Here is a 14,790-nt window from a genome sequence, read left to right as displayed (position 1 = left end):
GTGTTCAAATGGTAAGTGACCAAAGAATAAAGAAGTCCAAAAAAATTAACACACTTGGGTTGTATATGTGCATTCTTTTTGAAAGGGATATCTAACTTGCCTTACATTTCCTATTGCTCATTGCAACACGGCAAATTTATACAGTCCCACTCTGTTGCAGCAAAGGGAAATAGTTAGGAAATATTGAGTTACATAATCTATGTTATGGGACTACTGTTGCAATGTCAGTGTTCAGTGGTGTCAGAACTCTGTCATTTTCAAGAATATCTTTAGTATGAAGGCCAATGAGATATAAGTAGCACTAAAATGTTCAAATAATGTTCTCAAAATGTGTTTTATTCCATCTTTGTATTGGTCAAAAATATGTAATAGAATCAGACTGATTAGCAATGAGACACAAAGATTATTGGCATGGAAAACAAGTAAATTCTAGACTATAACATCTGGTGAAACACCAGATGTGAAGCACTCTTTCATCCTAGCAGGATAGAAGAACCTATCGTCCTTTTCAAGAATTTTCCTCCATCTTGACCATGCAGAGGACCAGTGCCACTGCTGCGTAACAATAGAAGGCAAGAGAAAATCAGAAAGCTCTGTCTTGCATGGATGCTTCTGACCCCCAAAAACATGTTCTGGTTATACATACTGTAAGACAATTATAAAAGGGCAAAAAGAAAGCTTTAAACTGGTAGCCTAGCCATCATATTTAAAATGAACATAAACTTTTCCTTCTCTTACACAAGTTAATACATAAAAAAAGCAGAACCACCAATAAATATAGTAACCCAACACCATTTTGATTAGAAACAAAGTATTTCTCTTACAGACATGAGGGAAAGTAGGTGTTTTTTTTCCTTTTAGTAATGTATAGTTTCTCTAATGCAACAGTGTCGAACTGAGACATTGCAGTGATCAGCAGACAGAGTCTAGAATGGTAGTGAGGCCAGGAGGCAGGGAATAACCTTGATTTTGACCACCATAGGCAGGACCTCAAAAACTAAATTATCTTTCTTTCTTTTCACATGAATGCTGTCCAACCTGTTGAGTGTTTCCAGCAATTCACTATTTTGATTCAGATTTTCAGATGCAATTTCTTTACTTACAGTACATCCACATATGAGCCTCTGCTGAAGGCTGCAGTTGGTTTCTGGGAGAAAAAGAGGATGAATCTTTAGTGAAGTGTTTTAAACAGTACAGTTTCAGGGTAAATGAAGTTGATAAAATCCAGTTTTCTAAGAGTAAATATGATTTACTCTCAGGCTACTGAGGTAGTAAATTACACAAGGGATCAATTTTGATTGCTACATCATTGTTGATCTCACTTAAGAGTGTAATTCAAAAATAAAATGTGTTATAGCAAATAAAATTCTCTCCACTAAGTCCGAAGCAGAATATCTTGAATGTTGTTTTGACACCCAAGAATGGAAACAATGTTGCTGTATTCTAGATTAAGGCAATTTTCATCTGCAGAGCATCTTTGTCAGGAAGTCAATAAACTGTAAATGCTGAAAATCTGAAATAAAATACAAAGTGCTGAAAACACTCAACAGGTCAGGAAGTACCTGTGGAAAGAAAAGCAGAGGAAATGTTTCAGGAGGAAGATTCTGCAGATTTTTTTGGAAACAATTTCTCAGCAATCCTGTACAATTATAGCTAGATGCAGTTAACTACTCATTTTCAAACCTGGAGTCTGACTGACAAGAAAGCTGTATCAGGGCGCAATCCATGAAGCTACATAATAAGGGCGTGTCATGCCACAAGGAAACAATTTGAAATTGGTTTGTTAAGGTTCAAAGTAGATTACTCCTGCACTTGTTACAACAAATATTGACAATGCAGGTTTGGCATTTGCACATCCTGCCTAAGTGCCAGCCAGTCCTTTGTATTCATTTATCTGTAACAGCAGGACTTATTCTGCCTGGATTCACCACTCTTATAGCCAGGTTGTATTATAAATCAGCACAGGTACGTGAAGTGACAGGTTAACAACAGCTTAAAGTCTGGTCATGAATATCAATAATCAAGCATATTTGAAAGAACACACGGAAAATAAGGATGCTGAAAATCTAAAACAAAAGCAGAAAAAGCTGTAAACTGCCATTTATGCTGCAACTATGGAAAGAAAAACAGAGTTTAGATTTTGGGTCAAAGAGCCTTTGACAATTCCCCAGTTCTGACATAGTGTCCTTGAAATAATATGTTCTGTTTTTCCTTCCACAGATGCTGTTTGATGCTGTTCTGCTGATGTGCCTATTAACGTGAAGAAGTCAAATGAGATGTTTACATAAACTAACACTTTACTAATAATGCATTGTTATAATGGATTGTATGTTGAAAATTAAATTATGCAAGATTATTAAAAATTAGATGTGTATCATGCGAATTCATGCTATTATTCCCATCTTATTTCTTCCATCGATTTCAAAAGAATTATTTTATACAAGCAACATCAGTGGATAATTATGTAAGTAATACATTATGTTAGTAAGGTATAAGATTAATTATCTCTCAGTGAATTATTTTTCCACTCAATTGCATATCAAAGAATTTCTGCTCAAAATTTCTGTATTTCAAATGGTCAAAATCTTCAACGTACAACCTCATGGAATCACTTTTTTTCTTTGTGACCCCTCACTCTTCCATTTCTGCTAAGATGATGGGCATCACTGAAATTACTCATTTTCATTGGAACCGAGACAGTAGCAATCAACACACTGTTTGGATGACATGACAGCAGAGCGCAAAGGAATTGTCAATAAATGCAGAGTCATGGCCACTTCCTAAAAGAGACCATTAACACTGCTAGATTTGAAGAATTCTGCTTAAATACTTCCTTTTTAGCGTCTCAGGAGAGTAAGGAAATTCACACCCAACTGATATTGACCAAACCTCACACAGAGCTGAGAATAAACCCAATACCACCCTGGTCACTGTAGATTTAGAAGGACTCAGATCATTATCATCATTTGAATACAGTTTTAGAAACTGGCTTCAGAGGGCCAAATAATTGTCAGCAATTCAATATGCAATACTAAAGTTGACGATTAAATTAATACATGTCAAGAAATTGCCTTTTGATTTTGTGATCAAATCCGAAGTAGAGAAAATTAGCTTGATTGACCAAATGTACTTTTGTTATCCCTTTCCTAAATTTACACGTAAATTTTCTCAACAATCTCAATTAATAGATATATGTGAGCTGTGACTTCGATCCTTAAAGTTCCAATGTACCATAATAAGAGTCCTGATTGCATTTAGAATTGAGTGGTTGCACTGAAATCCAATAATAAAGCAATTGAGTGGAAAATATGAAAAATGCATTGCACTAAAGTAGATATTGGAATCAGACTAACAAATAGAGCAGAAAGTTACCATAGATCTCTCGCGAAGAAATCCCTGCATAAAAATAAGCATAAAAGGAAAAAAAATCAAGTAAAAAATGAGTAAAGTCAAATTTATAGCATATTGAAGCTACATTTAACTTCATGGTGTACATGCATGCCATTTTTTTCTCTAACATTAGAGCCTATGGCATTCAAACACAGAAAGTACCCATTGTAAACCACATCACCTGAAGGAGAAACGTTTCAGAACAGAAATTTTAATGTGAAGAAACACAGCATTAATCAAATGTGTCAGATACAATTTTTTGAAGGCAGTTTTAAACATTTAGGTCAGCTGAAGTTAACAACTTTGAGATGTCCTTCAGAGATTACTTAATTTGAAATGCTACCTACACTTAATTCCTGACTGAAATGAAAGTGCACTTTAAAAACAATAAGTGAATTTAGTTGCTAACTTGTGCCATTTCAGGATCTGAAAGTCTATTTCAATCTCATCTTTGAAACAGCAACATTTTAACCACAATGTGGCCTGATGACCTGAACTGAAGGAGGCTGGCCTAACATTTGACAGCAAGATGCTCCTCTTTGTTCAAGAACAGTTGGAGTGATGCACAAGATTCAAGACCTGGAAGTGAATTGTCAAGGCATCTGTAGCTTTGTGCAACTTGTTCAATGTGATGCAACTGTACAATATTCTGTTTCAAGCTGTTTTAGATAGTTAATTCATAATCTAAAATCCCCACTTCCTTTAATTCAGAGAAATACTAAATTTAACAAACTAGGTTTAATATTTTTGAAAACACAAGTAAAAAAAAATCAGACATACAGCCCATTGAGCCAGCACTGTTATACAGTAATTCAATCATACTTGAAGCTCTACCTCAACTACCTCACTGCCCAATTGTCACATTCTTTGGACCCCTAAATCTTCTAAAGATTCACTGAACAGTTGAAAGTACACAGGCCTATGGAATCCAAATTAATTTTGTTTGACCAAAAAAAAAGACTTTTCCCATAAAGCAAACATTGTTTAAAAACTATTCTCCTGTTAAGGTGAATCATAAGCCATTTATAGAGAAAAATTAAATTCAAATTAGTCATCTTCCAACATATTTGCATAACTACAAATTGGAGCACAGATCAGACTCACAGTGTAAGCTACAGGGTTGGTACAGGAAAGGAATTTATATAAATAAGTTAGTTCACTGCATTCAGTTATGGATGATTAGACTACTCTATGTCCCACCCAATATACAGTAATACCTCTAGAGTAATAAAACACCCGATTTCTAAATAAGAAGAAACAGATGGTAATGAAACAAACAATCATGAAAAAAATTGATCAGAAAAATCAGTAAAATAAATTAAATCATATCTAATCTGGGAGAAATTAATCTACTCATGACTGCTCTAACCATCAAATGATGAACTGCAGACAGAAAACTGAAGGCTTACAATTCAAGAATTAATTATTGAAAGAAAAGAGCATTTTAAAAAAAGCAATATTCCACAAACTGCATTGTTCTTGAAAAGTACAGTTGCTGAGGAAGTAATAAAGAAATATCACTCTATCACTGCGCACCTGTAATGATCTTTTTATCACTGCGCACATGTAATGATCTTTTTAACACTTGTCAAGTAACTAATGAACCACACTGGCCATCTCCCAGATATTACTAATGCAGCCAAAGAATGCATTAACAAACGAACAGCAGGGAAAAAAAATCTTATCTGAGATGATAGACTGTAAACACAGCAGTAAAGTGCACAACAAAATTTCAAGACAAGAAAAATACCAGGATAGATTGGAAAAGAGGCACCATAGTATTCACCACTTACATGGTATATTTCTAAAACAAAGCAGCTGCCAGGAATTGACAAAAACTTGCATCACACAATAAATACCAACTAGGTGAAACAGTGAACTTTTCTCTTTCCATGGATGACTTATTAATATTTTCTAGCATTTATGTTTTTGATATGAACAAGTTAATACATAAATTTCACAATAGATATCAAAATAGTTCAGAAAAATCTGCAGTTATATAAGATTTATCAAAAAGGCAATAAACAAGAAAATGAAGAATCAGCAGTTATGTGCTAACAATAAAAAAGACAAGAATGCAGAAATTTAATTCAAAAATTACATGAAAATAGTGTGTACTACAGGTAACAATTTCCATGAATCAGACTCTTCTATAGGGAGGCAAAAAACTGGCAGATATTGGAATAAGAGAGATTATAGAAATCTCAAAATCAGTGACCTGTACAGCAGAGTGATGGAACAAGTGATAGAGAGAAAACTCTGTGTGTGTGTGTGTGTGTGTGTGTATGTGTGTGAGAATGTGCATGTGTGTACACATGGATGTGTGTGTGAGGGCAAGGGAGTAGACCCAGAAGTTTATAAACCAACTTGACTTTCTCCCAATTTTTCTTCATTACCAACAAAAAGTATTTTCCTTAAGCAAACTAGCTAGCAATCCAATGAACTGAAATTTGTAACATGCACCAGTTCTAGAATTTTACAATTATTACTTAGAACATAACATCCTTAACAAGATTAATGTTTAATTTTGGCTCGGAGTAGCTTTGAGAAATAAGATTCAGCTCAAGCTCAATTGTATAGAGATACATTCTTTTATGAAAGATGAGTCAAGAAACCATTATCAAGTAAGCTATCTTTTAAACTTGCTGCTTAAAAGAAAAATTCACATATTTAAGAATGAAAACTCAATGGAATTTGATTAATGTTATGCAAATGTGCTTGTCACAAAAAATGAGCATTTTAAGAGGGATGACGAGCCAGCTATGATAAAAGCAATTATAATTATTTTTAAAAACTACAATAAGTTATAGTGGTGTACAAAAGTCAATGGTAATTACCATGATGATCAAGATCCGAGAACACAAAATATTAAAAAAATTGGTTGAATAATAATATTGACTGTAAAACTCATGGGACTTAGCAAATGGTATTCTGATTCTGGCAAATTGCAAGAAGGAAACCCAGCATGTTTGAGGAGAAATTCCCAGCTTTGTGGTTATGTAAGTACCTTATAAAAATTCACTTAAGTACAATGCTTTGGATGAAGGAACAGTTCACAGAAGTACTGATGAAATTAAAAACCAGCTGTAAAATCAATGCCCATTTTTAAACCTAGCTACTAATTAGACTATGCTTGAACTACAGTCAGATAATACTCCTTTGGTTACTAAATGCTTTACTAACTGCTTGTTAAATGTTATGCCAGTCTCAAAATATTACTGAACAATTATCCCACAAGTTTCACAGTTGCTGCACCCTCATTGGTAATTTCTTGTCATTCTTCTCGTTAATATCTCCAATTATTAACCCCAATCTCTTCATGCACTAGAAAGGTTTCCACATACTCAAAGTCAGATAGGCCTGAACTCTCCTGTATTTTCCCCAACTCCCTTCTGCATCATACTATTGAATGTGTACTCATCATATTGCCAGAGCATTCCAAATTCCAAAATATTTGTCCCTCATCTTTTGTCCTTTTGTTATCAACCCTTCAGCCTCTGGAAGCAGTCTCTGTTTACTCTATTATGTCTAGCAATTCTCTTAACAACCCCTTTTCCCAGAAAAGTAAACTCAACTTATTAGATTTTGAATAGATAAGTTTTTTTACCCCCTCCTGTGTCTTTACATCCTTCCTCAAGTGTGGTGCCTTTGAATTTGACATAATAATATAGGTATTGTGTTAATAATATTGCATTGTAAAATTGGTGAGAGCCAGTGTTTTATACTGGCTTAGCATAACTTTGTATTTGGCTCTCTATTCCTTTAGTTACTAAATGCTGGTTAAGTGTAATGCCAGCTTTAAAAGATTATTGCTCAATTATCCCACAGATCACCCAGTTCTTGCTCCCTCATAATCCCTCCTCATTTGTCTTATTAATAAAGTCTCATTATTGACCTTAACCTCTTCATGCTCTATAAAGGTTTTCACACTCAATATACTGTACGACCAACTGTAAGACAACGTGCTACCAGAGTCTGGTTGACCAAATGGGAATAGCCTGAGGCTATTTGGAAATTGTGATACGTCATGACGAGCAGCTTGACATCCTCACTGAGCAGATTTCTATTCTTACTGGACATTCTTAGAGCATCTCTGGAATCAAGAGATTCATCCCATTAGCAATTCCACAGGTCTAAAGAAACAAAGGGATGCTCTAGCTGAGACAGAGTGTTGCCAGGCAAACCATATCCCTCTCCCTCCATATCCCTCAAATAGCAGCCTGTTTTGAAGAAATTTGTCTCTTTTCTACAGGAGTAGAGACAGATATGAACCCTAGCCCACCATGTCACCTCACACATATATACAAACATCCATTTATTGTGAACAATGACCTCATAAAATTGATTCTGAGGAGATTGAAGACCATGGAGAAAGGCATCTATGATTTAGGGTCTGCTGGCAGGTCGGCTCCAAGTGCAAGAGTGAAACAATGAAAGTGCCATCCAGATAGAACAGACACTCTGGCCCACAAAATTGAGCCAAACTAATTAAATTAGTAATCAAATGGCCAACCAAACTAATTCTGCCTGCACAATATCAAAGGTTCACAGGTTCATTTTTTTTTAAATCAAAGTATGCATGTACATTTGTCTACTCCAGATAGCCATTAAATACAAAAAGACCTTGATGAAAGAAGACATCAATTTCCCCCGATGAAAAAGAAACAAAACTCAAAGACCTTCCATTTTCCTCACATTCGTGTGCATATCTAAGCGTTTCTTAAAAGTCTAAAGTATCTGCCTCTACCACCACCCCAACAATCTGTAGAAAAATTGCCCCCCATCTCCTTTGAAATTACCCTCCCTCAGCTCAAATTAATTCCTTCTTGTATTAAGTGCCAGCAGGTCATTTGCATTATTGCCTCTTCCGTCCTCTGAGAGATTGCCTGATGCATACACTATGAAAATCTCCATCCTTGAGTACATATCCTACCATTGAGTCTCAAGCAGTACAATCAGCTATGCCTTGACACAGGCCATCCCTGAATGCTCTTTTAATTGGTCCTGTACAACAGTCTGAAGCTGGTCAAGAATTTTTAATGGATCCTCAGGGATATCTGTATGCACTCATAAAGTGAAGGGGAGCAGCCTTCCAGTAATCAAATCCTATGAAGATGGCAGATTTTCTTCCCTGAAGGACATCAGTGAAGCGGGTAAATTTTTAATGATAATCTGATAGTTTCATAGTTATGATTAGTGAGACTAGCAATTATTTTATTTTTAAATTCCAAATTTATTTAGTACAAGTAATTCTCAGAACATTAGCAACAGTCGAATGAGTTCTTATTTGGAAAAAATAATATACTTTGAAGAAATAAGTTGCACTGGTATTGTTGCATATCTTGCAATGGCTCATTTAGGCAGGGTTTGCGCACATCTTGTGAACCTGCTCAAATGGAAAGAGATGTTACCAGCTTTTAAGAGGAGTTACCCATTACAAATTATAGCTTCTCTTCAGTGGTTCACTTAACCGAAGCAAGCTGACAGATGAAGTTGCCATATTATCCCGCAAAGCATGCGAGCGCTCCAAAGTGAAATTGATCATAATTTTGCAGTTCTTATCCCTTTGCTCAGGCATAGAAAACTCAGAGAGGCTGAACAACATGAGCAAATTCACATGCCTCCTCCAAGTATATCATTTTACATGGGGTTCAATGATGTTCTGGACAGTAAAATTTCAATAATCCACCATCTCATTATTTGGAAATTCCGGTGGTTCAGCATCTGACTCACAGATGACTGCATTCTACACTCTTAAATAAACTGGGCAACATTTTCCACTCCATTTAAACTTGCCTATTCCCCACACTCCCTTTAAACTCATTTGTTTCACAAGAAAATATATTACACTACTGTGTAACACATTAAAATAAAAGAGTGTCAGAGTATTAAGAAGAATAACATCCTAAATTCTGGAGAATCTGCCAGTCCAGCATTACTGAAGTCCCAAGGGTGTCTAATTATCAGTGTTTTAGATCAGCACAGCAGTGTGTAAGGGAACTGTGTGTATCATCTGGGCTGCTCTGGTTAAATGCTGGTCTATCAGGATAGTGTGAATGACCAGATGAAAGAGGGTTGCTGTCTGTAATGGGAACATGATTTAATAGGCTCCTTAAAAAAGCAAGACCAATGTAGCTTTCTGGGACATTTGCCTCAAAGGCTTCTTTGTCCTTCTTCTTTGTGCATATTGTGTTCCCCTGGCTCTGCTTGTGCATATTCCTCTTTCCAAGCACCTGCGGTTGTTACATTTGGCTGGATTGTTCAGAATCTAGCACCCCACCAAGTTACCCTACTGGTTTGTCATGTACTGCAGGTTGCACCAGGAGTGTAAAAATGTAACAGCGCTTTTATTTACAATTCTAATGCTTTAATATCTCTTATAGCATTGGCACTCAGCTACCAAGGTTTCAGTTTAAACTTGTGTGAGCGGCTAGGAAACTGAGTGTAGCCATTGCTCCCCCATGAGTGGGTGGAAACCTATCTATAGGTGAGAAGATCTAGGTTATTTATCGGGTATATTATAAGTGATAACTGCACTGAAAGTCAGCCAGCAATGCTGACCTAAACCACAGCCAAGATACAATGCATCTTCTGTGCAATCAAAAAGGATGAAATCCTATTTTACCACAAGTGGAGAGCCTGGATGACCTCTTTGATGCTGAGGTGTATCCAGCGTAATGCCATATTCACCATTCTTCAGAAATATCTATGCAGGATTGTGTAATTCTGAAGACAATAGGAACAGGACCATAACAGCACCTCATTGCTCGCTGACCAGAGGTTCACAACCTTTCCCATGTCATAGAAAGTCCATCCTACAACTTTCAGTGATGGAGTGCTACCAGAGATACAATCACTGAGGTTTAAAGAGCAGACACGAGGAAATCTGCATATGCTGTAAGTTCAAACAACACACACAAAATGCTGGTGGAACACAGCAGGCCAAGCAGCATCTGGAAAGAGAAGCACTGTCGACGTTTCGGGCCAAGACCCTTTGTCAGGACTAACTGAAAAGAGAGATACATTGACGAAGGGTCTCGGCCCGAAACGTCGACAGCCTTCTCCCTATAGATGCTGCCTGGCCTGCTGTGTTCCACCAGCATTTTGTGTGTGTTGTCATCCATTTAAAGAGTTCAGTTCCATGCCAGGTTAAGGCAGCAGAATACCAAGAATCTATTCAATTAATTAATTTTACAAATTGATTCTCTTCCTGTCAGCAAGCAGAAAAATGGCAATATTCATGGAAGGACATTTAGCGCTGATTTCATTTCAACTCAAATTGCTTAAAATAATCAGCAATAATGACCTTTAAATGCCATTTCAAATGAGTCAGAATATAATTTAACATGCAAAGCGTCTGATGATAATAAGGATAATATTTACCTTCCCTCTTTCTTGAGCCAAATTAATTGGCGTGCTGAATACAGAGATAGACTATGTTGGTGCTAACAATTAGAGCAAAGACATCTTGGTCAATATTCATTGTTAGAAGCACATAATGGGAAAGTTTAAAAGCAAGCATGTTTTGATTTTATTCATTAAAAGTAAGTAGTTAAGAAAGATATTTATCACATGTTCTTTTGCTTGCTACCACTATGCCACTATCATTAGGTTAATACAATTACTTTTCTGCTGGTGATAGCGCAGGATGAGCTTTTAAATATCTTCAGGCTAAAATAAAACAGAAAATTGTTATTTTGCATCACTGAACACTACATATGGAGATTTGAAATGAATTGCCAATTCAAAATACCAGAAATTAACAAATATCAAGTGTCCATCGGTATAGAGTACTTATAACTAACGAGACTACTGCATGATGGCATGTCAGCCACAGTACTTAGCAAGAGTGATGCTGAATCAGAACCCTTCACTGTCAAGACAGGAGTCAATCAGGACTGTATCATTGTGCTCACCCTATTTGCCGTCTTTATTGCTGCCATTCTTCACCTTATTGGACAAGACCTGACACAGGGAATCCCAATTGTGTACAGAATGGACAACAGGCTTTTCAATCTCAACAAAGAATAAGGTCAGCACAACCACTATCATGGAGCTTCAGTATGCAGATGACAATGCCGTCGCAGCACACTTTGAAGAAAACCCAACGTATCCCGAATACCTTTGTCAAGGAATATAGATACCTGGGTCTTGTTTTGAACATAAAAAGGATAGAGGTCCTATATCAGCCACCACCCAACCAGCCACTTTTATCCAGCCCTCCATAAAAATTGGCGATATTATCCTTTAAAACATAGAATACTTTTCCTACATTGACAACATTCTTCCCTCAAAAGCAGACATCAACTCAGAGGTCAACCTCCACCCGAGAAGTGCTAGTGAAGCCTATGCAAGATTAAGGAAAAGAGTTTTGAAGACCATGACACAGAGGCCCAAACAAAACTTTTGGTCTATACAGCCATCGTCCTTTCTACGTTACCGTTTGGAGCAGAGTCATAAACCACCTGCAGTGGACACCTGAAAGCTCTGGAACAATACCACAAAAGAACCTTACGAAAGATTTTGAGGATCAGCTGGAAGGTCAGACACACTAACAGCAGTGTACTAAAGGGAGGTACACTACATGAACAGCATCTCTCTACCACAATAAATAGATAGGTCATGTCATCTGGATGCCCAAGTCAAATCTCCCCATACACATACTTTACTCCTAGATGAAGGAAGGTCACTGAGCCCCTGGTGAGCAAAGAAAATGCTTTGAGGCTAATATCAAAATTAGTCTGAAGAAATTAAACATGACACCTAAAAACTGGGAAGACATTGCTCTCAATAGATGGAGTAAATCTGTTCAGAGGGAGCTGCACTACATGAGACAGACCTCCTCTGTGCCAGGAGAACAAGCAGCAGCTGCAAAAGGAGAGAATGAAGAGGTAAAAGACTCAACCACTAACCACAGCCACCACTTAATTGTACCCACACTGGGTCCTAGGTTGGCATCTATAGCCACCTGAGGACACACTCGACTCAAGTGATCACACTGTTACTAGATAATACATACATATCAACTGATTAGCTCACACTGTCAGGTTCTGGTGGAACATCACTAACTTGAAATCTTAACTTTATTTCTATCCACAGATACTGCTAATACTGAGTATTTCAGGATCAGAATAATATTTATTCTCACTGATTTCTATGGCAGGAAATTAGTCATAGAAAAGTACAGCACAGGTACAGGCCATTCAGTCCATCTTGTCCATGCTGAACCACTTAAACTACCTACTCCCATCAACCTGCACCGGGGATTATAGCCTTCCATACCCCTGCCATATACGTACCTATCCAAACTTCGCTTAAACGTTGAAACTGAGCTCATATGCACCACTTGTGCCAGCTGCTCATTCCACAGTCTCATGACTCTGAGTGACAGTTTTCCCTTTCACCATTAGCTCATCTTTGGTCTCACCCAACCTCAGTGAAAAAAGCCTGCTTGCAGTTACCCAATCTATATTCCTCGTAATTATGTATACCTCCATCAAATCTCCTCTCAAACTTATATATTCTAAAGAATAAACTCCTAATCTACTCAATCTTTCCTTGTAACTCAGGTCCAATAAACCCAGCAACATCCTTGTAAATTTTCCCCACACTCTTTCAACCTTGTTTACATCTTTCCTGTACGTAGGAGACCAAAACTGCACACAATCCTCGAAATTAGGCCTCACCAATATTTTATACAATGTCAACATAACATCTCATCTTCTGTACTCAATATTTTGATTTATGAAGACCAATGTGCCGAAAGCTTTCTTTACGAGCCTATCCACCTCTGACACCACTAATAACAAATTTTGGACCTGTATTCCCAGATCCCTTTGTTCTACCGAACTCCTCAGTGCCCTACCATTCACTGTGTAAGACCTACCTTAGTTGCAACACCTCACACTTGTCTGCATTAAATTCTATCTGCTATTTTTCAGCCCTTTCTTACCAGTTGATCAGATCCCTCTGCAAACCATGATAGCTTTCCTCAGTCTAGTACACACCCAGTCTTGGTGCCATCTGCAAATTTGCTGATCCATTTAACCACATTGTCATCCAGATCATTGACGTAGATGACAAACACTTGAGGACCCAGCACCAATCCCTGCAGCAGTCCACTCAAAGAGGCAACCATCTACTACCACTCTCTGGCTTCTCTCACAAAGCCAATGTCTAATCCAATTCACTAACACATCTTAAATGCCAAGTAACTGGACCTTCTTGACCAACCTCCCATGAAGGACTTTGTCAAATATGTCCACTGCTTTGCCTTCATCAACTTTACTGGTAACTTCCTCAAAAAACTCAAAAGATTAGTTAGACATGACCTAACTCACAAAAAGCCATGCTGACTATCCTAATCAATACATGTCTATCTAAACACTCATATATCCGGTCCCTTAGAATACCTTCCAATAACTTTCCCACTACTGATGTCAGACTCACTGGCCCGTAATTTGCTCATTTATGTTTAAAGCCTTTCTTAAACAGCAGAACAACATTGGCTAACCTCCAATCCTCTGGTACCTGTTCTGCCACTAAGGATAATTTAACTATCTCCGTCAAGGTCCTGGCAATTTCTGCACTTGCTTTCTATAGGGTCCAAGGGAACACCTTGTCACCTTGTCTGGGAATTTATCCACCCTGATTTGCCTTAGAACAGCAAGCACCTCCTCCTCTCTAATGTGTTTGGGGTCCATGAAGTTGATGCCATTTTGCCTCACTTCTATAGACTCTGTGTTCATCTCCTGAGTAAATACAGGTACAAGAAAATTATTTAGGCTCTCCACCATCTGGTTTGCTCCACACATGGATTACTATTTTGATCTTCCAGAGGATCAATTTTGTCCCTTCCAATCCTTTTGCTCTTAACATGTCTCCAGAATCCTTTAGGATTCTCCTTCACCTTGCCTGCTAGGGCAACTTCATGCTTTTTTTTGCCTTCCTGATTTCTTTCTTTAGTGTTTTCTTGCATTTCTTATACTCCATAAGCGCCTCCTTTGTTCCTGCTTGCCTTTACCTGCAATGCACCTCCTTTTTTTCCCTTAACCAGGGGGCTCAATATTTTTTGAAAACCAAGGTTTTCAACTGGCCTTTCTCCAATTTAGAATCTCAACCCACAGACCAGTCCTATCTTTTTCCAAATTTACTTTGAAACTAATGGCATTGTGAACACCAGATGCAAAGTGTTCCCCCACACTAACCTGTCACCTGCCCTGTCTCATTCCCTAATAGCAGATCAAATATCACACACTCTCTTGCTGAGACTTCTACGTAATGATTAAGGAAACTTTCCTGAACACATTTGACAAACTTTATTCCATCTAGTCCTTTTACAGTTTGGGAGTCCCAGCCAATAAGTGGAAAGTTACAATCACCTACTAAAATAATCTTATG

At 37.4% G+C, this 14,790-nt stretch overlaps 1 protein-coding gene across 2 annotated transcripts in view; it reads right to left on the bottom strand.

Moving 5' to 3' along the window:
* uggt1 (UDP-glucose glycoprotein glucosyltransferase 1) overlaps positions 1 to 14,790 on the bottom strand; it is a 180,228-nt gene that overhangs the window by 106,276 nt on the left and 59,162 nt on the right. Inside the window, exon 21 of one of the 2 annotated variants that reach the window (XM_059949051.1) lies at positions 3,373 to 3,396. The exons of the other annotated variant lie outside the window; for it this stretch is intronic. Within the exon in view, the coding sequence (XP_059805034.1) occupies positions 3,373 to 3,396 (24 nt within the window). The remainder of the gene's footprint in view (positions 1 to 3,372; positions 3,397 to 14,790) is intronic. 2 annotated transcript variants of the gene reach the window in all.

This window comes from Hypanus sabinus, chromosome 2 (genome assembly GCF_030144855.1).
Source record: "Hypanus sabinus isolate sHypSab1 chromosome 2, sHypSab1.hap1, whole genome shotgun sequence".
In the NCBI taxonomy this organism is placed as follows: domain Eukaryota; kingdom Metazoa; phylum Chordata; class Chondrichthyes; order Myliobatiformes; family Dasyatidae; genus Hypanus; species Hypanus sabinus.
This window is presented reverse-complemented; position numbering and strand designations above follow the sequence as displayed.